We start from the raw sequence: 22,768 nt of genomic DNA on the forward strand, positions 1-22,768 counted from the left end.
GAGAGCCAAGATTAGAGAGAGATTTTCAGAATGTTCATAAATGACAAGCATGGTCAAATAATAATCAGGAATAAATGTCAGTTGGCTTTTCATAGCCGATCATTAAGAGTTGAAAACAGCAGGTCTGGGACAGGTAGGGGTTATGCATATCCTTGCTTCAGGTCCTGAGCTACAGTTAGATTTGGGTGTCATTTTAGGTGAAAATGGAAAAAAAGGGTCCGATCCTTAAGAGGTTTTAACAGCAGAGTGCTTATCCCCCAGTCCAGTTTTGACAGATATTTTATGACTTTGGTGAGATTGATGTTACTGTCTACATGGCTAGATTTCAATGTAAGTGAAACCTGTATCTGTAGCTAATAAATTAATACCCCTTTACTTTGAATAGGATGTGTAAATAAGTCATACTCTTACTATCCAGCGTCTGTGGTGGAGCAGTTAAGAGCTGGGAGTGTTCTTCTGAATCCATCACTAAAGGACATCGGTTTGCTACAGTCCATGATGCTGCGCTTCACTGCCTTGGCCACCAGAGAACATCAATGCCGAGCTGTGAGTATTCACTGATGAGAGACATGCACATCTGCATGCCAAAACAGATACAATACAATCATTCAATACAGATAAATGGAAAATACAATATGGAAGACTCTGTAAATATTAACAATGTCTGTAAATGTCATTTCAGGAGATGCAGTGCAGCACCAAACTCTGAGGAGCCTTACCCGAAGTCTGACATGCTGAATATTTCTTATATACTTTTCTGTTATGGGGGTGGGCCCCTACCTTTTTGAAAAGTTACTGTGAATTGGGGATATAGTATACAGGTATATACTGTGTATATGGTAGTTCTAATGCAGTCATGCATTTCTTGCAGCGAGGTCAGTGTATGAAATCTCAATATATCAACATTTCAAAAAAATGCTTAATAATTAATGAAATGCCTACAAAAAGTGGAAGGTACAGTAAACCCCTACAATGTCCAAATAATATCCTCCCCGAACAAGAGCAACAGAGCAGGGGGACTAGTTGCCAAATATGGATATGCTTCTGCCAGAAACAGCTTTGGTAATGGGCCTTACTATCTCCTCTGTGACTCCACTGAAATTAGAGAAATAACTATTACTCAAAACCTACAGTAAACTTTATTTGGAGCAGAGGAAAGTGATTCAGTGCATTTTGAAACAAACACCAAACAAGGTGAACAACACTACATGGAACAAAGTGAACAATATGGAATAAATAAATAATACTTTAAAAATAAATATAAATCCAATTCCTGAAGTAGATTGAGAAGTACTGGATGCAAGTGACAGAATGAAAATAATTTCCCCCATACATAAAACATAGATAATAAATAAAAGTAACAATCTGTGCAACATTTAAATAACAGTTAACATGCTTCATCACATCTGAAGATGGGGAGGGGGGGGGGTCTTTGGGTGATGACAGACAACGTCTAGCTAAAATACAGAGGATCAGAGCAGACACAATCTAAAGTCATCGCTCTAGTCTATGTTTAACATGACACTGTAAAAACCTGCACAAAGCCTAATGTAACAGCTCATACGAATGCACGTACATGCAAATAGTAGCATGATTGACCCTCCTCTGCAATATGTGTATCAGAATGACATGAATGTTTTGTGACGCACAGAAGGGAGGTAAAATTGTGCATACGTATTTAATGTAAACAAAGTTTGGAATTACACATGAATTCAACAAACAGTGAACAAACAAGGAAATCGGAAAATTTGATTTTTCCCCCTCTCACAGTTGCATAAATCCTAAGTGACCAGTCCCTGAATATCAAATATCTCTCTTCGTACTGGCCAGAGGTGTCGTCATGGGAGATTGTGAACAGCAGGACAGAGTCAAGTTAGGTTGGGGCGGTGGTAGGGTAGCTTTCTGGTAGCTTTGGGCTGAAGAAGAGGGGTGGACGAGGTCTAGGCCCACAAACTACAATGTCTGGACAAATGTTCGAACCACCCATAACTCTTTGGGACCAGCTTTCAAAGTTGGAACTAGTGTAATTAGTGGTCCTAAGGGGAGGTTATTGTTTTTGGTTTCTAGGCTACAGCAGTACAGCTACAGTTCCTGATGGGAGTCAGCAGTGTGCAGTTGTTCAGGGCTGGGCTGAGACTGCTCCCCCTCATCCTCTGTGTCCTCCTCCCCCTGCTGTGACACCAGCTGCTGGTAGCGAGCCTGGCGCTGATAGTCCGGGTCGATGTTGATCCAGTTATTGGCCACCCACTTAGTCCCACGGGTGACCACACAGCCGCCGTGCAGAGAGTACTCATCCTGCTCCCCCACCCAGCCTGTGGGTAACAGAGAGCAGTTAATATGTGTATTCAAAAGCAGCTCTGATAACAGCATAACTGATAACTGCCATGTGGACAAGTAGGAGTATTCTCTTTCAATGTGTTTCTACAACAGTGGGCATAACCTTCATCAAAACTACACATGCTTCAGTTTTTAAATAAGGACCTGAACGGCAGTGATAGAATGAAATAGGGTAAATTGCTGTGTACAATAAGTTGTGTGTCCTGTCTGAGGGGCAGTAATCAAGCTGAAGTAGTGTGTATATGGAAGAGTCATACTATGTCTGTACAGTCTGTACCTTGTCCGTCAGAGAGGTAATTGTACCATAACACAGCTGTCCCTTTAGTAGGGTTCACCCTCAAGTTGCTCTTATCACAGTTCTTCCTCGTGTCCATAAGATCCACATCGTTCTGAATCAGAGACTGAAAACACAAACATACGCACCAGGGCTTGACATGAACTTTTTTTGCCATTTGCCAAAAGCTCAAGTCACTTGTCCCAAAATAATACATGGTCTAACACAATTTTTACATCACTGTATGATGCAAGGAACCACTTTACAAAATAAAATGCATTACTATCCATTTTACCATAGAGAATCAGACAAAACAAAAAAACTGCCTATTGGCTTCTTTGCATATTCAAGCCTGTCTCAAAATACAACACTGCCGCTTTAAGGCTCTCCTGGAGGATGGTTGGCCACACTTGGTAGCCTATAAAATATTGGGTAACACTATACTTGTCACCCAATGTCTTAACACGCCATGACACATTCATAACCATGTCATAATATGTCATAACAGCTGACATAACTTGTCATAATATGGTCATAACACTGTCATGAGCCATATATTTATTGTTACATATATTGCGTTATTTTATGGCTGGTTATAACACCTACATAAGAGTGTCAAAACCCACATTTATTCAAAAAACGATTCATTACAACAACAAAGGATTTAAGAAACAAACATTCAAAACAAAAGGAAAATCCTTGGCAGGGAAATAACTAATTTGAATAAATGTGGGTTGACACTCTTGTGTAGGTGTCATAAGCAGCCATAAAATAATGCAATATGTCACAACAGGTGTAAATATATGGGTCATGACAGTTATGTCCATGCTATGACAAGTTATGTCAGTTATGACATATTATGACATGGTTATGACCCTGGGTGTCAAGTAAAAAGTTTGACCAAATATTGCAACAATACATAGACCAAATACTTTCTCTTTATAAAATAATTCCCTCCAGAGTTCTAAATTATGGGCGTCCCATCGTCCCTGTGACAATAAAAAAATATGTCTACGATTCAAAACTGACTCTGGGACGACAGATCCCAAATTCATACAACCACTGCACATAAAAAATATTTGAAAGCAATGAGACTGACGGATCAGACCATTTAGCTTAAAATGTTGATAACGTTTTATTTCTTCATATTATACCCCCAACAATGCGCACATGGCTGTAGGCTATGCGTGAATGTTCCAAAATGCAATTAGCGGGAAAACACTGTCCTCAAATGCGCATCAAATGTGCGAGCTGTTTAATTTGACAGAGATTAAAATATCCGTTAGAAATTAAGGGGAGATCTAAAGATCCATCAACTAGAATGGGTTACTAATACGACTAGGATTATGTCTTTGGCTGCTGGACAATACAATAAAGTTCATTTGAAAACCAATAGAACATGAGAAAAATGCTAGGATATTAAATGTTTATAAAATAATTCCTTCAGCATTTCTATGATCGTATTTTGGCTAGCCTACTTTGAAACAAGTTAAGACATGCTTCATAAAATTACATAAAATGTCCAGGTTTTAAACAATTAAGTTTATGGTTAAATAGTTTCAAAATGTTCCTCAGCTCAGATTCAAGATGGGTGATGTGCGGTGCACAACAGGTACTGTCCTTCAATCTCGGGTCTTTTTACTATTTGATCTGAACAAACAGAGCCTCGAGTTTTTCAACAGAATCAAGCCTTTAAACGTTAATAATCCTTCATTAGACTATATTTGTCACACATGACTGGTGTTTAGCCTATATTTATACTTCTGTAATTAAAAGTATCATTAAAGCATCGGGTTGGACATGAGGCTCTAGCCAATATGTATGTCACCTACACTTTGACATGTAGGGTTTTTTATTTATGTACATGAAAAATAGATTGGAATATTATCCCAATGTTGGCCTCTCTGATCCAATTCTGATTAAAGTAATTGGGGCGGCAGGTAGCCTAGTGGTTAGAGTGTTGGGCCAGTAACCCGAAAGGTTGCTAGATCGAATCCCCGAGCTGACAAGGTAAAAATCTGTCGGGCTGTTCCTAGGCCGTCATTGTAAATAAGAATGTGTTCTTAACTGACTTGCCTGGTTAAATAAAACAAAAAAAATTTTTTTTTTAAATTGTATGATATTGTGATTTATTTTTTTAACTTGTTCAGGACAAGAGGACAAGCCTTAATGTCAAGCCCTGCACACATAATCACTCATTAATACCATTGACAAAAACATAGAAATACACATACAGTTATACCTATACACAGACAAACACACAAACATGTAATATAGAAATTATATAAACATACAAGAACGCACACACAGACACACAGAGTAAATAACGCACCACTTCCTCATATGTCCTGTTGTCTGCCACAGGGAACGCGGTCTCCCCACCCCCCTCAACAGAGTTTAGGTAGAAGAGAACTGTGATGTACCTGGGTGTGCAACACACACATTTAATACACACACAGACCAACAACACCATAGCTATGTAAGCCTTAGTCACAAACTAACTGATATATTTACATGCGCTAAGTTACAAAGCCATACACCTCATAGTTTACCACAAACACATCCACTGTTAACTGGAAATGACACAACAACAAGGTTCCAGTTGAACAAAGTTTCCTCTACTATATGAACACACTACAAGGTAGCCATTACACTCAAGGCTAGGTCCATCAACCAACTGACTCCCTGCGCAGGCGCACTCTTGACTGAGTGATAGCCCCGTAATAACAGAAGTATAGGGATACTTAAAACATGAACTTAACATCCACCTCACGTTCACAGACTTTACAGTACATTATCACACAATACCTCCACCTAACCATCTTAATCCAAAGGACATCTAACCAGAATTATGAATATACAGTATTATTAAAACAAAGCCAAGAACAAGGCGTTGGCTGACTCAACACAGCTCTCTCTCACCTGCAGGAGGTCTCGAAGGGTGTGGAGGTGTTGGCAGCGAGGCGTGTGTGTGTGCAGGCTGTCTCAGGGTACACAGGGCCGCTGTCGTGGTGGGCGTGGTAGTGGCCCCCCTGCTCATAACGCACCACCTGGAGTGGCTCACTCAGATCCACCAACGCAGAGGGCAGCCGGGTCAGACTGGTCACCCTAGGGAGGAGAGAGAGAAGAGAAAAGAGAGAGCAAGGGACACAAATCCTTAACATCAGATTCCGATAACCTTGGCCATGGTGTTTATTCTAACCGTTTTTATTAATGTGTTCAAACATATACTGAACAAAACTATAAACACAATATGTAAAAAGCGTTGGTCCCATTTTTCACAAGCTTAAATAAAAGGTCCCAGAAATGTACCATACGCACAAAAAGCTAATTTCTCTCAAAAGTTTTGCACAAATTTGTTTACATCCCTGTTAGTGAGCATTTTTCCTTTGCCAAGATAATCCATCCACCTGGCAGGGTGGCATATCAAGAAGCTGATTAAACAGAATTATCATGACATAGCTGTACCTTGTGCTGGGAACAATAAAAGGCCACTCTTAAATGTGCAGTTTTGTCACATAACACAATGCCACATGTCTCAATTTTGAGGAAGCACGCAATTGGCATGCTAACTGCAGGAATGTCCACTAGAGATGTTGCCAGAGAATTTTATGTTCCTTTCTCTACCATAAGCAGCCCCCAAAGTTGTTTTCAGGAATTTGGCAGTACATCCAACAGGCCTCACAACACCAGACCACGTGTAACCACACCAGCCCAGGACCTCCACATCTGGCATTTTCACCTGCGGGATCTTCTGAGACCAGCCACCCAGACAGCTGATGAAACTGAGGAGCATTTCTGTCTGCAATAAAGCCCTTTTGTGAGGAAAAACTTATTCTGATTGACTGGGCCTGGCTCCTCAGTGGGTGGACATGGCTCCCAAGTGGGTGGGCCTAGGGGCTGCACCCCTGCCCAGTCATGTGTAATCCATATATTAGGGCCTAATGAATGTATTTCAATTGGCTGATTTCCTTATATTAATTGTAACTCAGTAAAATCATTGAAATTGTTGCATTTATATTTTTGTTCAGTATACTTGGCTTTAAAAAAAGAAAAAAAATCCTCTATCCCAGTGTTATCTATACACATGCGATGCGAACAATATCAGTAAAATCCCACTACTCTTTTCATACAAAACTATACGTCATTAAAACATTTGGAATAGTAACATAACAGAGGGAATAGAAGAGAGAGGGGAGAGATGGAGAGGCCAGTGCAGAGGCGAGACTACGAGGCCAAGACAACATTTGACAGTGATGCTCTCCTCACCTCTTCTTGAGGTCTCGGAGTACCTGGTGTGCCCCCTTTCCCTGGTACAGCCAGGTGTGTCTGCTGTTCCTGACCAGCTGGCTGCTCTTCACCCCACGCTGCTGCAAGAACCGCTGGAACGCATCACTGCCCAGACTCCTGAACTCCTCCAGGCTCAGCAGGCCTAATGCAGACACACACAGACAGATTGACAGGGGTCACAGACACACAGGGATCAGATAGCTATCACAAAGACACAGACAGGGGTCACTTAGCTACAGGTACAATTGAAGTCGGATGTTTACACACACTTAGGTTAGAGTCATTAAAACTTGTTTATCAACCACTCCCCAAATTTCTTGTTAACAAAACTATAGTTTTGGCAAGTCGGTTAGGACATCTACTGTGTGCATGACACAAGTAATTTATCCAACAATTGTTTATTCCAGTGGGTCAGAAGTTCACATACACTAAGTTGACTGTGCCTTTTAACAGCTTGGAAAATTCCCAAAAAAGATGTCATGGCTTTAGAAGCTTCTAATAGGCTAATTGACATTTGAGTCACTTGGAGGTGTACTTGTGGATGTATTTTAAGGCCTACCTTCAAACGCAGTGCCAAGACCTCAGAAAAAAATTGTAGACCTCCACAAGTCTGGTTGATCCTTGGGAGCAATTTCCAAATGTCTGAAGGTACCACGTTCATCTGTACAAACAATAGTACGCAAGTATAAATACCACGGGACCACGCAGCCGTCATACCGCTCAGGAAGGAGACGCGTTCTGTCTCCTAGAGTATAACTTACTTTGGTGCGAAAAGTGCAAATCAATCCCAGAACTACAGCAAAGGACCTTGTGAAGATGCTGGAGGAAACAGGTACAAAATAATCTATATCCACAGTAAAACAAGTCCTATATCGACATAACCTGAAAGGCTGCTCAACAAGGAAGCAGCCACTGCTCCAAAACCACCATAAAAAAGACAAACTGTGTTTTGTAACTGCACATGGGGACAAAGATCGTACTTTTTGGAGAAATGTCCTCTGGTCTGATGAAACAAAAATAGAACTGTTTGGCCATAATGACCATTGTTATGTTTGGAGGAAAAAGGGGGAGGCTTGCAGGCCGAAGAACACCGTACCATCCGTGAAGCATGGGGGTGGCAACATCATGTTGTGGGGGTGCTTTGCTGCAGGAGGGACTGGTGCACTTCACAAAATAGAGGCAGGAAAATTATGTGGATATATTGAAGCAACATCGCAAGACATCAGTCAGGAAGTTAAAGCTTGGTCACAAATGAGTCTTCCAAATGGACAATGACCCCAAGCATTCTTCCAAAGTTGTGGCAAAATGGCTTAAGGACAACAAAGTCAAGGTATTGGAGTGGCCATCACAAAGCCCTGACCTCAAGCCTATAGAACATGTGGGCAGAACTGAAAAAGTGTGTGTGAGCAAGGAGGCCTACAAACTTGACTCAGTTACACCAGCTCTGTCAGGAGAAATGGGCCAAAATTCACCCAACTTATTGTGGGAAGCTTGTGGAAGGCTACCCAAAACATTTGACCCAAGTTAAACCAGCTCTGTCAGGAGGAATGGGCCAAAATTCACCCAACTTATTGTGGGAAGCTTGTGGAAGGCTACGTAAAACATTTGACCCAAGTTAAACAATTTAAAGGCAATGCTACCAAATACTAATTGAATGCATGTAAACTTCTGACCCTCTGGCAATGTGATGAAAGAAAAAGTTGAAATAAATCATCCTCTCTCGTATTATTGTGACATTTCACATTCTTAAAATAAAGTGGTGATCCTAACTGACCTAAGACAGGGAATTTTTTCCTGAATTAAATGTCAGGAATTGTGAAAAACTGAGTTTAAATGTATTTGGCTAAGTTGTATGTAAACTTCCGACTTCAACTGTATATCTATATGAGAAGCCTGACAAGAAGAAGCTCGTGGAGATGTTTCTGTGGATGATCATCGTCCCTGTGCAAAGAATACAACTTTTTATTTTCATGCTTCATGCTTGGTTTTCAATTTGACTTGGTGTCACAGACAGATTATAGTGGTTGTATTCTGTTGGTGTTATGGATTAGTCAGCTTTGTATGCTGAGGCCTTGCTGAGAATGACAGTCTCTTACCATTACCGTCAGGGTCAGCCTTCAGTCCAGCATAGATCTCTCTCAGATTCTCTGGTGTCAGCCAGATCCCATCCCTCACTCGTGAATGGGTCAATATCTGTAGAAGGCCCAGGAAACACATATATAAAATGTAAAAAAATAAATAATTTAAAAGCACACATTACACAGACATATAGAAGATAATACAATAGAGTTTTATTGATCCATTATATAGGAACAAAATAAATTGATATTTTGCTGCCACAGTACCCAGCCCCACCACCCAGTGGCCTTGTGGTTAGAGTGTCTGCCCTGAGATTGGAAAGTTGGGACTTCAATCCAAAGACTGTAAAAATTGGGACCCGATGAGTCTCTGCTTGGCACTCAGCATTAAGGAGATAGAATGTGGGTGAGGCCCTACGATAGACTAGTGTCCTGTCCAGGGAGTGTACTTGTACATCAAGCTGCCTCACGCTAGAGAAAGAGGAGATAGGAACCTGCTCCTATGATCTAGTCCGGCTCGCACAAACCAAGACTTGTGCAAGGTTACTTCACTTCACTCACAGACACACACATGCCTGCTTACCCACCCACCTCCTGGAGTTGTAGCTGTCCGTCCTGATTGAGGTCCAGCAGGTTGAAGATCTCATCAGGGCTGAGGTTGAGCTGCTCCGTCAGCTCCTCCTGTCCTTCAGGCACCATCACCTGGCTCTCCATCAGGCCCTTCAGCTGGGCCAGCTGCACCACCACACGACACTCCTCCTCAGACAGGAACCCTGGGATCTCTGGAGAGACAGACACACACACACACATTAGGCTTCAACGTAAACAGAGAACCTTTGAGAGCAATGACAGCAGACACTAACTCCGTGCAGAGGGCTGAGCAGAGCAGAAGTTTAGTAGCGAGCTCTCACCAAACAGTAGGGGCTTCAGGCTCAGAGTCCGCATCTCATGCACTTTGTCTGGCACCAGTGACACCTTCTGGACATGGCCCACCTGAGAGACAACACTGTGACTATAACTTCATGCCTTCAAGATTACATGGAACGCACCATTCATATGGATGTAGAATAGCACAATTGACATTAGCCCAGCGCTGAAGCTTATTATACACCTACTTTCTGCAAGGTTGAACTCTGGGCTAAACAGACACAGAATTACACGGGCATCCTTATCTCACCCGTATGCCCTCTAGGCGTGGAAGGTACATGTCCCGCTGAAAGCCAGAATATGACGGTTGCTGATGGGACTCGGGGGGCTTGTGATGATTGCTTCCCCCGCTTGCCTCATCCCTGTTCGGAGTGGCCAGTACGTCTCCTGGGCCGTTGTTGTAGTGCACGTATAGGAGTAGCACAATGACATTGATGATGTATACATGGAAAAAGACCATCACCACCATGAAGTAGGAACGGGAGCATATGCTGCTCTTCTGCAAAGGGACCCGCTCTCGTGGCATAGGGGGTAGGGTTGGTAATGGCAGGGTTTCATGTTCATCACCGTCGTCGCAACCCTGTGGTTCAATCATCTTTGACCTGATATGATTACGGACCATAAGCTTATCACTGGTTTGTTGTTCTGATTACATGTGTGGCTCTAACGAGAAAGACATGTCATTAAATTAACGTTGTAAATAATGGGGTCAGTTCTCTTCTGGTAGGCTAGGTCATAAAAGTTACCGCATAGGTGCACAATTCATACTGTCCCGACTCAATCACCATATCTTGCCAGTCATAATACCCATTCTCTGCTATGGTACCTGTCAACAAGCTAGTTTATGTTATTATTTTCTCTCAAATATAAGCAACGAAACATGTGAAGTTTGGTGGTTCTTTAGGTTGAAATCACAGCAACGTTAGGTCCAAATCACACTCCCAGCACTGCAGAGAGGACTTAATCCAGCGTCTTGTTTACGTTGCGGTTTCAGCAATCCGTGTTGCGTACTTCTAAAAATAGAGGAAAAATAGCCATTTCAAAAGGCATGCGATATATCCATTCGAAGGTCCTCGGTTTCAGTAATCATCTAGTAAAATTGAAAAACAAACAAATATGCGGCCGACCCCGACCTCTCATCCCTGCCACAAATTCCTCTGTGGCGTTTGTTTTCCGGCTGATAATGCGCCACCATTTCCCTGATAACTGCTGCAGTAGCTCATCTCGTAGCTACTTCAAACTATCAGGCTGACAGCGAGCAGGGAGCAAAAGGACAGTGGTGCCCCCTGACGGCTCGAGTCGACACTGCATGCTGATTCCCTTGCCAAAGTAAGTGATTGACAGTGCATTTCCACGTAACACTTTGGCCCGGTCTTTCAACCAAATGGTTAATGCACTTTTCAGGTCAGTTCAGATCAGAGTGCAGAGCCGCGCGTGTGCACATTTGTTGATATTCTTTGCTAGTTAGCAAGTTCTTAGCCCAGTTATATATAAGTATAGGTCAGCAATGGGGAGTTACTGCTTCCTAAAAAAGCACAAAACGTGTAGGCTACATTTCAAACTGTCTTTGAAAAGCCAGGTAAAAAGCTTACGTCTTAATTAAAGGGGCAATGTTGTATTTTGAGACATGCTTGAATATGTAAATAAGCCAATAGGCAGAGGGGTAGCCTACATTGTCTAATTCTCTGTATGGTAATAATAATTAATTGTATTTTGTAAAGTGGTTCTTGCATCATACAACACAATATAATTTACAGTCACCTATTTGGCCCATGGTGTTACAGACCAAGTAAATAAATCATGAATTAATGTAAAGCCTTTCATAATGTAAAAACGTTTTTAAAAGTATCATGCAATGTAGTCCTGCATTGAACACCACATATAGGCTGCTGTAGGCTATATCATAAAATGTAAAAGCTAATTTTCATGTCGTTGAAAATATGTATTTTTCAGGTCGTTGTTTCAACAACTTGAAAACAACGTAATTTCAACGTACTTGCATGCACATGGACACAGTATAAAAAATTGGTCTATGAACAATTTATGAACAATAATACATCACTCCACTATTTAGGACGGTTTTAAGGGCCTGTGACTGACAGGGGCCCTAAAAAATTATTAGAACATTAGGTTAAAAAAAAGCAATATTAAATGATTTACCTGTCATCATTAATATAATATTTTATTTACAATGTACTAATAAAACTAACGGTTTCTTTTTCTGATCTTATTTTTGGCGAAAAGTAAACATCCAGAGAGCCTTTATTTAAATGAAATGGTTCGGTCCTGCCCCCAAACCAGGGGCAAACTGTACTTGCTAGCAGTGAATTGCGAGTGAGGAGTGCCGGTGGAGCATCATGTCTCAGCTTCCTAAAGAAAAATCTGGCTTCCAAAAACGAAAAGAAAGACAGGAGAGAGAAAAGAACGGGTGACAGTGTGTCACCCAATTTTTCACAAAGGAAGGTGGGTGTAGTCTGTGAGTGGTGGAAATTAACCTGTTAGCTTAGTCCATAGTGAAATAGGCTACTTTTGCTCCCCTAACATTAGTTACTTAATATCTTCACAGAAAATTCAGTGCTTACATTTCGCTCCTCTTTTAGTCGACATTTAATCAATGCAGGCAAACTTTTAGCAAGCTATTCATACTAAACAGTTGTCCCTGCCCGTGCCTGGTGCCAGGCCCAACAGATGCAGCTTCAGGCTCAGCAGCCCTGTCTCCCCATCCCCATACCCCTGAACCAGCCCTACTCCCAACTGAAGGAGGTGAGCAGCATTGTGTTGAATGACATGTCAGTTGGCATAATTGCAGGGGTCTGTGGAAAAAATTATTAAATCCTTTTCAATTATAAGAATTCAAACACTGTAATTATTTTCCACATAATGATCATTATATGAAACAAAAACAGCCTATAGTCTGTAGTGGATGCTGGACAGTTTGAAGCATTGAGTAGGGTTGCAAACGCTCGGGAACTTTCCGGAAATTTCCTGACATTTTTCTGTGGGAAGTTAAATTCATCAAAAAAAGTTAGCTTATAACAGTGAACCTTTTGTAGTGGGATACACATAAGGCAATTCTAGGTCTTGTGGCATATTTTAGTTAAACTATCCCCAATTCAATGGAATTGCAACACTGCATGCACAGTGCATTCTTCCATCACATGTGCAGCTGATTCTCAAGAGCTTGCACGCTAATGAGATGATTTTGAGCCCACACTACTACACTGTCTGAGCCAAGGACTACATGCCTTCTGATAAGTTTTGATTACAATTCTGGGTTGGGTGAATATATTTTATATGACATACATGATTTTTTGTTAACTAGTAAATAGTAGCCTACAGCATAGTGTGTTTAAATCATTTCTAACTTGTTAACAATTTCTGCTAGTTAGTTGTTGCTACCATGTGGGTTTTAGCTTGATTGAGCCTGCTAACTGAGGAGTGTTAATTCACCTGTTTCCATACATGTTTCATCTTAAAACATTTATCTTACAAAGGAGTTGTTTAACCTAACTGCTTAACTATTTATCTGTACATGGAATTGTATTTGTTTTTTACTCATTTTTTTCTAATCTTTACAGGAAAATGCCACGGACACTATCTGATGTGTGGAGACATTTCACTGCAGCTAATGTAGAAGGAAAAGCTGTGTACATTTGCAAATACTATGCCAAATCATATGTGAAGAATGCAACGAAGATGCAGAATCATCTGTCCAAGTGCATAACGTTCCCTCAGCGCTCACAACAAGCAACCTCTGACAAAAGTCCTTCTACTTCTATTCGAGTTGAAGATAATAAATCAGACACCTTATCGATAGCAACAGCTCATGGTCCTCCTGGAATCAGGAGTTTTTTTGACTCAATGGAGGAACGTAGTCAGAGAAATGCTGATGAATGTCTTGCTCGAGCTGTGTATGCAACTGGTTCACCTCTGATGCTCACAGGCAATGTGTATTGGAAGAGATTTCTGAATGTTCTTCACCCAGCATACACCCCTCCAACCAGACATGCTTTATCTACTAATTTGCTGGATGCAGAGTTCAACATAGTTCAAGGGAACGTCAAGCAAATCGTAGAGAAAGCAGACTGTATTGCAATCATCTCTGATGGGTGGTCGAATGTTCGTGGGCAAGGAATAATTAACTTCATCATCTCCACCCCTCAAACAGTATTCTACAAGAGCACAGACACACAAGGGACAACAGACACACCGGTTTCTACATTGCAGCCGAAGGCAGTCATCAATGACCTTGGACCACAGAAGGTATTTGCACTGGTGACAGACAATGCTGCGAACATGAAGGCTGCTTGGTCTAAAGTGGAGGAGTCCTACCCTCACATCACACCCATTGGTTGTGCTGCTCATGCATTGAATCTGCTCCTCAAGAACGTCATGGCACTAAAAACAATGGATACACTCTACAAGAGAGCCAAGGAAATGGTTAGGTATGTGAAGGGTCATCAAGTTATAGCAGCAATCTACCTCACCAATCAAAGTGAGAAGAATAAGAGCACCACATTGAAGCTGCCCAGCAACACCCGTTGGGGTGGTGTTTTCATCATGTTTGACAGTCTCCTGGAGGGGAAGGAGTCTCTCCAAGACATGGCCATATCACAGTCTGCCGATATGGACAGCCCCATCAAGAGGATCTTCCTGGATTATGTATTTTGGGAGAGAGTGGTAAGCTGCCTGAAACTCCTGAAACCTATAGCAGTAGTCATTGCACGGATTGCGGAAGACAATGCCATACGGTCTGATATTCAGACTCTGCTTGCAGATGTAAAAGAAGAAATCCGTACTGCCCTGCCCACTTCACTGTTGCTCCAAGCAGTGGAAACGGCAGTTCTGAAATACATCAAAAAGCATGAAGACTTCTGCCTGAAGCCCATACACGCAGCAGCATACATGTTGGACCCCAAGTATGCTGGCAAGAGCATTCTGTCTGGTGCAGAGATCAACAAGGTCACCACTACCGTGTCTCGCCACCTTGGCCTGGATGAGGGCACGGTTCTTGGCAGTCTGGCGAAGTACACTTCCAAGCAAGGGCTTTGGGATGGAGATGAAATATGGCAGTCGTGCCAACATATCTCATCAGCCAGCTGGTGGAAGGGACTTTGTGTATCTGAGGCTCTTTCCCCTGTTGCCTCCATCATCCTCCAAATCCCACCAACATCAGCCGCCTCAGAACTCAACTGGTCCTTGTTTGGGAACACACACACCAAAGCACACAACAGGCTGACCAATACAAGGGTTGAAAATTGGTGGCCATCCTGGCAAATTTGAGGCTTTCTGAGCCTGACAACGAGCCATCCTCAACAAGGTTGGAAAGTGACAGTGAAGATGAGGCCTCATAGTCTGATGTTCAAGAGGTGGACATTGAGGAGGTCCAGGGAGAAGACATGGAAGCCTGAGAGGAAGACAACCAAAGCTTTAGTTTTCAGACTATCATTTTACAGATGTATGTTGAAAAAGTTTTTGGGAGATGCGATGGATCATTGGGGATCATTCAATATTCCCTTTCTTTAGTTGTTCAGTGAAATCATCCCATGTGAATAGTCAACTCATTTATTTAAAGTTCAATTTGTAACTAAATAGCTTTAAAATATATCTATATTGGAAGGATTTAATCATTTGCAATTATGTCTACTTATGATAAGGTAAAAGGTTATGTTTCTATCTCCGTATGATATGTGTCATGTCCTGAACTTAGTTCCTTTTTTATGTCTCTATTTTAGTTTGGTCAGGGCGTGAGTTGGGATGGGCATTCTATGTTTTGTTCTGTGTGTTTATATTCTATGTTGTAGGTCTAGGTTTTCTGTTTCTATGTGTTTGGCCTGGTATGGCTCTCAATCAGAGGCAGCTGTCTATACATTTACATTTACATTTAAGTCATTTAGCAGACGCTCTTATCCAGAGCGACTTACAAATTGGTGCATTCACCTTATGACATCCAGTGGAACAGCCACTTTACAATAGTGCATCAGATCTTTTAAGGGGGGGGGGGGGGGGGGGGGCAGAAGGATTGCTTTATCCTAGGTATTCCTTGAAGAGGTGGGGTTTCAGGTGTCTCCGGAAGGTGGTGATTGACTCCGCTGTCCTGGCGTCGTGAGGGAGTTTGTTCCACCATTGGGGGGCCAGAGCAGCGAACAGTTTTGACTGGGCTGAGCGGGAACTGTACTTCCTCAGTGGTAGGGAGGCGAGCAGGCCAGAGGTGGATGAACGCAGTGCCCTTGTTTGGGTGTAGGGCCTGATCAGAGCCTGAAGGTACTGAGGTGCCGTTCCCCTCACAGCTCCGTAGGCAAGCACCATGGTCTTGTAGCGGATGCGAGCTTCAACTGGAAGCCAGTGGAGAGAGCGGAGGAGCGGGGTGACGTGAGAGAACTTGGGAAGGTTGAACACCAGACGGGCTGCGGCGTTCTGGATGAGTTGTAGGGGTTTAATGGCACAGGCAGGGAGCCCAGCCAGCAGCGAGTTGCAGTAATCCAGACGGGAGATGACAAGTGCCTGGATTAGGACCTGCGCCGCTTCCTGTGTGAGGCAGGGTCGTACTCTGCGGATGTTGTAGAGCATGAACCTACAGGAACGGGCCACCGCCTTGATGTTGGTGGAGAACGACAGGGTGTTGTCCAGGATCACGCCAAGGTTCTTAGCGCTCTGGGAGGAGGACACAATGGAGTTGTCAACCGTGATGGCGAGATCATGGAACGGACAGTCCTTCCCCGGGAGGAAGAGCAGCTCCGTCTTGCCGAGGTTCAGCTTGAGGTGGTGATCCGTCATCCACACTGATATGTCTGCCAGACATGCAGAGATGCGATTCGCCACCTGGTCATCAGAAGGGGGAAAGGAGAAGATTAATTGTGTGTCGTCTGCATAGCAATGATAGGAGAGACCATGTGAGGTTATGACAGAGCCAAGTGACTTGGTGTATAGCGAGAATAGGAGAGGGCCTAGAACAGAGCCCTGGGGGACACCAGTGGTGAGAGCGCGTGGTGAGGAGACAGATTCTCGCCACGCCACCTGGTAGGAGCGACCTGTCAGGTAGGACGCAATCCAAGCGTGGGCCGCGCCGGAGATGCCCAACTCGGAGAGGGTGGAGAGGAGGATCTGATGGTTCACAGTATCGAAGGCAGCCGATAGGTCTAGAAGGATGAGAGCAGAGGAGAGAGAGTTAGCTTTAGCAGTGCGGAGCGCCTCCGTGATACAGAGAAGAGCAGTCTCAGTTGAGTGACTAGTCTTGAAACCTGACTGATTTGGATCAAGAAGGTCATTCTGAGAGAGATAGCAGGAGAGCTGGCCAAGGACGGCACGTTCAAGAGTTTTGGAGAGAAAAGAAAGAAGGGATACTGGTCTGTAGTTGTTGACATCGGAGGGATCGAGTGTAGGTTTTTTCAGAAGGGGTGCAACTCTCGCTCTCTTGAAGACGGAAGGGACGTAGCCAGCGGTCAAGGATGAGTTGATGAGCGAGGTGAGGTAAGGTAGAAGGTCTCCGGAAATGGTCTGGAGAAGAGAGGAGGGGATAGGGTCAAGCGGGCAGGTTGTTGGGCGGCCGGCCGTCACAAGACGCGAGATTTCATCTGGAGAGAGAGGGGAGAAAGAGGTCAGAGCACAGGGTAGGGCAGTGTGAGCAGAACCAGTGGTGTCGTTTGACTTAGCGAACGAGGATCGGATGTCGTCGACCTTCTTTTCAAAATGGTTGACGAAGTCGTCTGCAGAGAGGGAGGAGGGGGGGGGAGGGGGAGGAGGATTCAGGAGGGAGGAGAAGGTGGCAAAGAGCTTCCTAGGGTTAGAGGCAGATGCTTGGAATTTAGAGTGGTAGAAAGTGGCTTTAGCAGCAGAGACAGAAGAGGAAAATGTAGAGAGGAGGGAGTGAAAGGATGCCAGGTCCGCAGGGAGGCGAGTTTTCCTCCATTTCCGCTCGGCTGCCCGGAGCCCTGTTCTATAGTTGTCTCTGATTGAGATCCATACTTAGGTTGCCTGCTTTACCACTATGAGTTGTGGGTAGTTGTTTTCTGTCTTTGTATTAGTTACCAGACGGAACTGTTTCGGTGGTCTTTGTTTGTTTATTTTGTATTTTAGTGTTCAGTGCATTTTAATAAAATGACGAACACTTACCACGCTGCACATTGGTCCGTTCCTTCCTACTCCTCCTCAGACGAAGAGGAGATCTGTTACAGAACTACCCACCGAAAAAGGACCAAGCAGCGTGGTAACCAGGGGCAGAGGGTTCTGGACTCCTGGACTTGGGAGGAGATACTGGAAGGCAAGGGACCCTGGGCACAGGCTGGGGAATATCACCGCCCCATAGAAGAACTGGAGGTAGCGAATGCTGAGTGGCGGCGATATGAGGTAAGGCAGCGCAACAGGCACGAGAGGCAGCCCCCAAAAATGTGGGTGGGGGCACATGGGGAGATTGGCGGAGTCAGGCGATAGACCTGAGCCAACTCCCCGTGCTTACCGAAAGCAGCGTTGTACTGGTCAGGCACCGTGTTATGCGGTGGAGCGCACGGTGTCGCCAGTACGCGCTCATAGCCCTATAGGCCAGCCTCCCGCAAGTGCCATGCGAGAGTGGGAATCCAGCCAGGGCATATTGTGCCGGCTCAGCGTGTTTGGTCTCCGGTATGCCGTTTCGGCCCAGGGTATCCTGCGCCGGCTCTGCGTGCTGTGTCTCTGGGAGGGTGCAGTGCGTCCTATCCCTGCGCTCCGCTCCTGCCGGACGAATGTGGGCATTGAGCCTAAGGGAGAGGTGCGAGTGGTATGCACCAGAGCTCCCCCACAGCCCGGTTCAACCTGTGCCTGCACTCTGGAGGGTCCGGGCTAAAGTGGTCATCCAGCCTGGAGGAGTGGTGCCAAGGCTGCGCACCAGAGCTCTAGTGCTCCCCCACAGCCCAGTCCATCCGGTGCCTCCTCCACGCACCAGGCCTACTGTAGGTCTCCCCAGCCTGGTGGGCCCTGTGGCAGCGCCACACACCATGCTGTCTCTCCATCTCCTCCCTCCGGGTTCTCTCTCCTGTCCGGAGCTGCCAGAGCCGCCCGTCTGTCCTGAGCTGCCAGAGCCGCCCGTCTGTCCTGAGCTGCCAGAGCCGCCCGTCTGTCCTGAGCTGCCAGAGCCGCCCGTCTGTCCTGAGCTGCCAGAGCCGCCCGTCTGTCCTGAGCTGCCAGAGCCGCCCGTCAGTCAGGAGCTGCCAGAGCCGCCCGTCAGTCAGGAGCTGCCAGAGCCGCCCGTCAGTCAGGAGCTGCCAGAGCCGCCCGTCAGTCAGGAGCTGCCAGAGCCGCCGTCTGTCAGGAGCTGCCAGAGCCGCCCGTCTGTCAGGAGCTGCCAGAGCCGCCCGTCTGTCAGGAGCTGCCAGAGCCGCCCGTCTATTTGGGGCCCGCTGCAAGGGTCAGACGAAGAGGAGATCCGTTACAATATGGTAAATATATCCAATGCAAAAAACCTCTACATTTAAATGGTATTAATATTATTTGCATACATTTCCCTTAATTCCCATATATTCCTGTTAATTCCCACAGAAAGTTTCCACCTCTGAATATTCCACAAAATGTGCTACCCTAGCATTGAGTGACTCAGTCTGTATAAGTGACAGTCAATGTTAAAATGATACCTTCAAGTAATTTGGCCAAGGTACAGTTGATGTCGGAATTTTTCATACACTTAGGTTGGAATCATTAAAACTCGTTTATCAACCACTCCAAAAATGTATTGTTAACAAACTATAGTTTTGGCAAGTCGGTTAGGACATCTACTTTGTGCATGACACAAGTCATTTTTCTAACAATTGTTTACAGACAGATTATTTCACTTAATAATTCACTGTATCACAATTCCAGTGGGTCAGAAGTTTACATACACTAAGTTGACTGTGCCTTTAAAAAGCTTGGAAAATTCCATTAAATGATGTCATGGCTTTAAAAGGTTCATCCTTAGGAGCAATTTCCAAACGCTTGAAGGTACCACGTTCATCTGTACAAACAATAGTATGGAAGTATAAACACCATGGGACCACGCAGCCGTCATACCGCTCAGGAAGGAGACGCGTTCTGTCTCCTAGAGATGAACGTACTTTGGTGCGAAAAGTGCAAATCAATCCCAGAACAACAGCAAAGGACCTTGTGAAGATGCTGGAGGAAACAGGTACAAAAGTATCTATATCCACAGTAAAACGAGTCCTATATTGACATAACCTGAATGGCTGCTCAGCAAGGAAGCAGCCACTGCTCCAAAACCACCATAAAAAAGCCAGACTACGGTTTGCAACTCCACATGGGGACAAGGATCGTACTTTTTCAAGAAATGTCCTCTGATCTGATGAAACAAAAATAGAACTGTTTGGCCATAATGACCATCGTAATGTTTGGAGGAAAAAGGGGGTTGCAAGCCGAAGAACACCATCCCAACCGTGAAGCACGGGGGTGGCAGCATCATGTTGTGGGGGTGCTTTGCTGCAGGAGAGACTGGAGCGCTTCAAAAAATAGATGGCGTCATGAGGCAGGAAAATTATGTGGATATATTGAAGCAACATCTCAAGACATCAGTCAGGAAGTTAAAGCTTGGTCGCAAATGGGTCTTCCAAATGGACAATGACCCCAAGCATACTTCCAAAGTTGTGGCAAAATGGCTTAAGGACAACAAAGTCGAGGTATTGGAGTGGCCATCACAACGCCCTGACCTCAATCCCATAGAAAATTTGTGGGCAGAACGTAAAAAGCGTATGCAAGCAAGGAGGCCTACAAACCTGATTCGGTTACACCTGCTCTGTCAGGAGGAATGGGCCAAAATTCGCCCATTTATTGTGGGAAGCTTGTGGAAGGCTACCCAAAACGTTTGACCCAAGTTAAACAATTTGAAGGCAATGCTACCAAATACTAATTGAGTATATGTTTATTTCGGACCCACTAGGAATGTGATGAAAGAAATAAAAGCTGAAATAAATAATTCTCTCTACTATTAATCTGACATTTCACAATCTTAAAATAAAGTGGGGATCCTAACTGACATAAAACAGGGAATTTTTACTGGGATTAAATGTCAGGAATTTTGAAAAACTGAGTTTAAATGTATTTGGCCAAGGTGTATGTAAACTTCTGACTTCAACTGTAGTTAGTATGCCAAAAGTTTCACGGATGTCGTACTCAATTCACGAAAATACGAAGGATACACGGAGTGGACACTATTTCTGTACTTTTAGGGCCCATAATGCAATTCTTCAGAAAATGGGCGTGACTTCACAACGTTTTCAGAGTTGAGGGAAATGGCAGAAAATATGCAGCCGACATTCAACGAGAGCAGATACAAATTCATTGCTTAAACTAATTATGACAAAAGTTAAGAAAATGTTGAACAATGTAATAAAGTTATGATTTTTCCAATAAGTTATGTTGGCTGACAATCTGTTAGCTACGAACCGCATAGCATTATAGCAGTATGCAGCGATATACTGTTAGTTGGCTACTCATTTTATTTTGGATCTTGCGGCTCTGTTGAGCTTAGTTGAATCCACGCCCGCCTACTTTTTATTTTTCTTCCACCCCAGTAGCCGGATGTCGCTCTGGTCTGGTGGAAGTTTTGGCGCCGTGTCGACGCTCCACAGCCGACTGGCTGGTGCTCAGCAGGGTTCCATCCCCGAAGGGGTCTCGCCCATACCCTGGAGAACAGAGCAGTTCTCGACCCAACCAACCAGCCATGGAGGTACGTCACTCGCCGTGGAAGTCGAAGAAAGCGTCCTCTGGCAACGGGCGTCTCCATGGAGATGTTGAACCCAGATCTGACACAGACCAGAAACAGCTTTGCCACCCTGGATCCAGAGGTTCCGGCTCCTTCTTCCTTGCGGGCCCCGATTCAAATCGGATCCGGAGGTACCTGCATCTTCGTCCTCGGTTCTGTCTCCCTCCGGTAGCTTCTACCTCGGGTTCAGATCCCCGGAGCTCCCACCCTCATCAGACCGTGAGGCTGCTGCCATCATAGGCAGCTCTATGGTGAGAAACATCTCGGTTCCCAAGGCAAAAACCCAGTGCTACCCAGGAGCACAAGTACAGGACATCACAAGGCTGCTTCCGACTGTTCTATGGCAGATGCCGGGAGCTGACACTGTCGTAGTCCATGTGGGGTCAATCAAAATCAGGAGGGCTAGCTTGGAACATTTGAAAATTGATTTTAAAGAACTAATTTTAGTATGAAAGACCCCAAAAAACGGGAAATCATTTCAGGTCCAGTACCATCGTTGGGCCACAGGTGTGAAAGATTCAGCAGACTGCTGGCATTACACATCTGGCTAAAATATTACTGTAGCTCTGCTAGAGACACTTTTATAGAGAACTTTTACACCTTCTGGAAACAGAAGATATTCTACAGGAATGACAGAGTCCATCCAAATCACCTTGGCTCATGGACTCTGTCCATGCATTTCAAGGCTGTGTTGAAACAATGACTTTTCCTATCGTTGTGACAATGAGTCGTCATAATGCTGCATCAAATGTACATGATCCTAGGGGCATTGGCAAACACAATGTAAGTAACTTAATGTATGTGCCCCTAATTGCACCAAATTCCTCTGTTTATCCTACAGCTATTGTATGCAGTAATCATGAGCCTATGAACCAGAGTTATGCAGCCTGAGAAACAAGGTCCATGAAGTCAATAATTTGCTTATAACAGATGGCATTAATATTCTGACTATCTCTGAAACTCACTTAGATAATACCTTTGATGATACAGTGGTAGCAATACATGGTTATAACATCTACCGAAAAGACAGAAATGCCAACGGGGGCGGTGTTGCAATCTATATTCAGAACCACATTCCTGTAAAGCTTAGAGACGATCTAATGTTAAATACTGTTAAAGTAATATGGCTACAGGTTAATC

The 22,768-nt window shown here is 44.2% G+C and overlaps 1 protein-coding gene across 1 annotated transcript; it reads right to left on the reverse strand.

Moving 5' to 3' along the window:
• Positions 1-1,120: 1,120 nt before the first annotated feature.
• LOC129815313 (transmembrane prolyl 4-hydroxylase-like) lies at positions 1,121-11,165 on the reverse strand. The gene is made up of 9 exons (XM_055869002.1): positions 10,157-11,165; positions 9,891-9,972; positions 9,571-9,761; positions 8,998-9,094; positions 6,881-7,043; positions 5,534-5,719; positions 4,944-5,034; positions 2,615-2,738; positions 1,121-2,312 (listed from the first exon to the last, which is right to left on the reverse strand). The coding sequence occupies exons 1-9, from the start codon at positions 10,526-10,528 to the stop codon at positions 2,083-2,085; spliced, it is 1,536 nt and encodes a 511-aa protein (XP_055724977.1). The 5' UTR covers positions 10,529-11,165; the 3' UTR covers positions 1,121-2,082.
• Between the last annotated feature and the right edge of the window lie 11,603 nt (positions 11,166-22,768).

The sequence above is a fragment of the Salvelinus fontinalis genome, chromosome 18, assembly GCF_029448725.1.
Source record: "Salvelinus fontinalis isolate EN_2023a chromosome 18, ASM2944872v1, whole genome shotgun sequence".
Classification (NCBI taxonomy): Eukaryota; Metazoa; Chordata; class Actinopteri; order Salmoniformes; family Salmonidae; genus Salvelinus; species Salvelinus fontinalis.

Bases quoted from the DNA above. Each gene is read 5' to 3' on its own strand.
- LOC129815313 (XM_055869002.1), bottom strand. From the start codon at position 10,528: ATGGTCCGTAATCATATCAGGTCAAAGATGATTGAACCACAGGGTTGC. The intron at 9,762-9,890 runs GTGAGAGCTCGC...CTGTCTCTCCAG, and splicing joins CCTGAAGCCCCTACTGTTTG to AGATCCCAGGGTTCCTGTCT. The intron at 2,313-2,614 runs GTACAGACTGTA...TGTTACCCACAG, and splicing joins TTACCTCTCTGACGGACAAG to GCTGGGTGGGGGAGCAGGAT.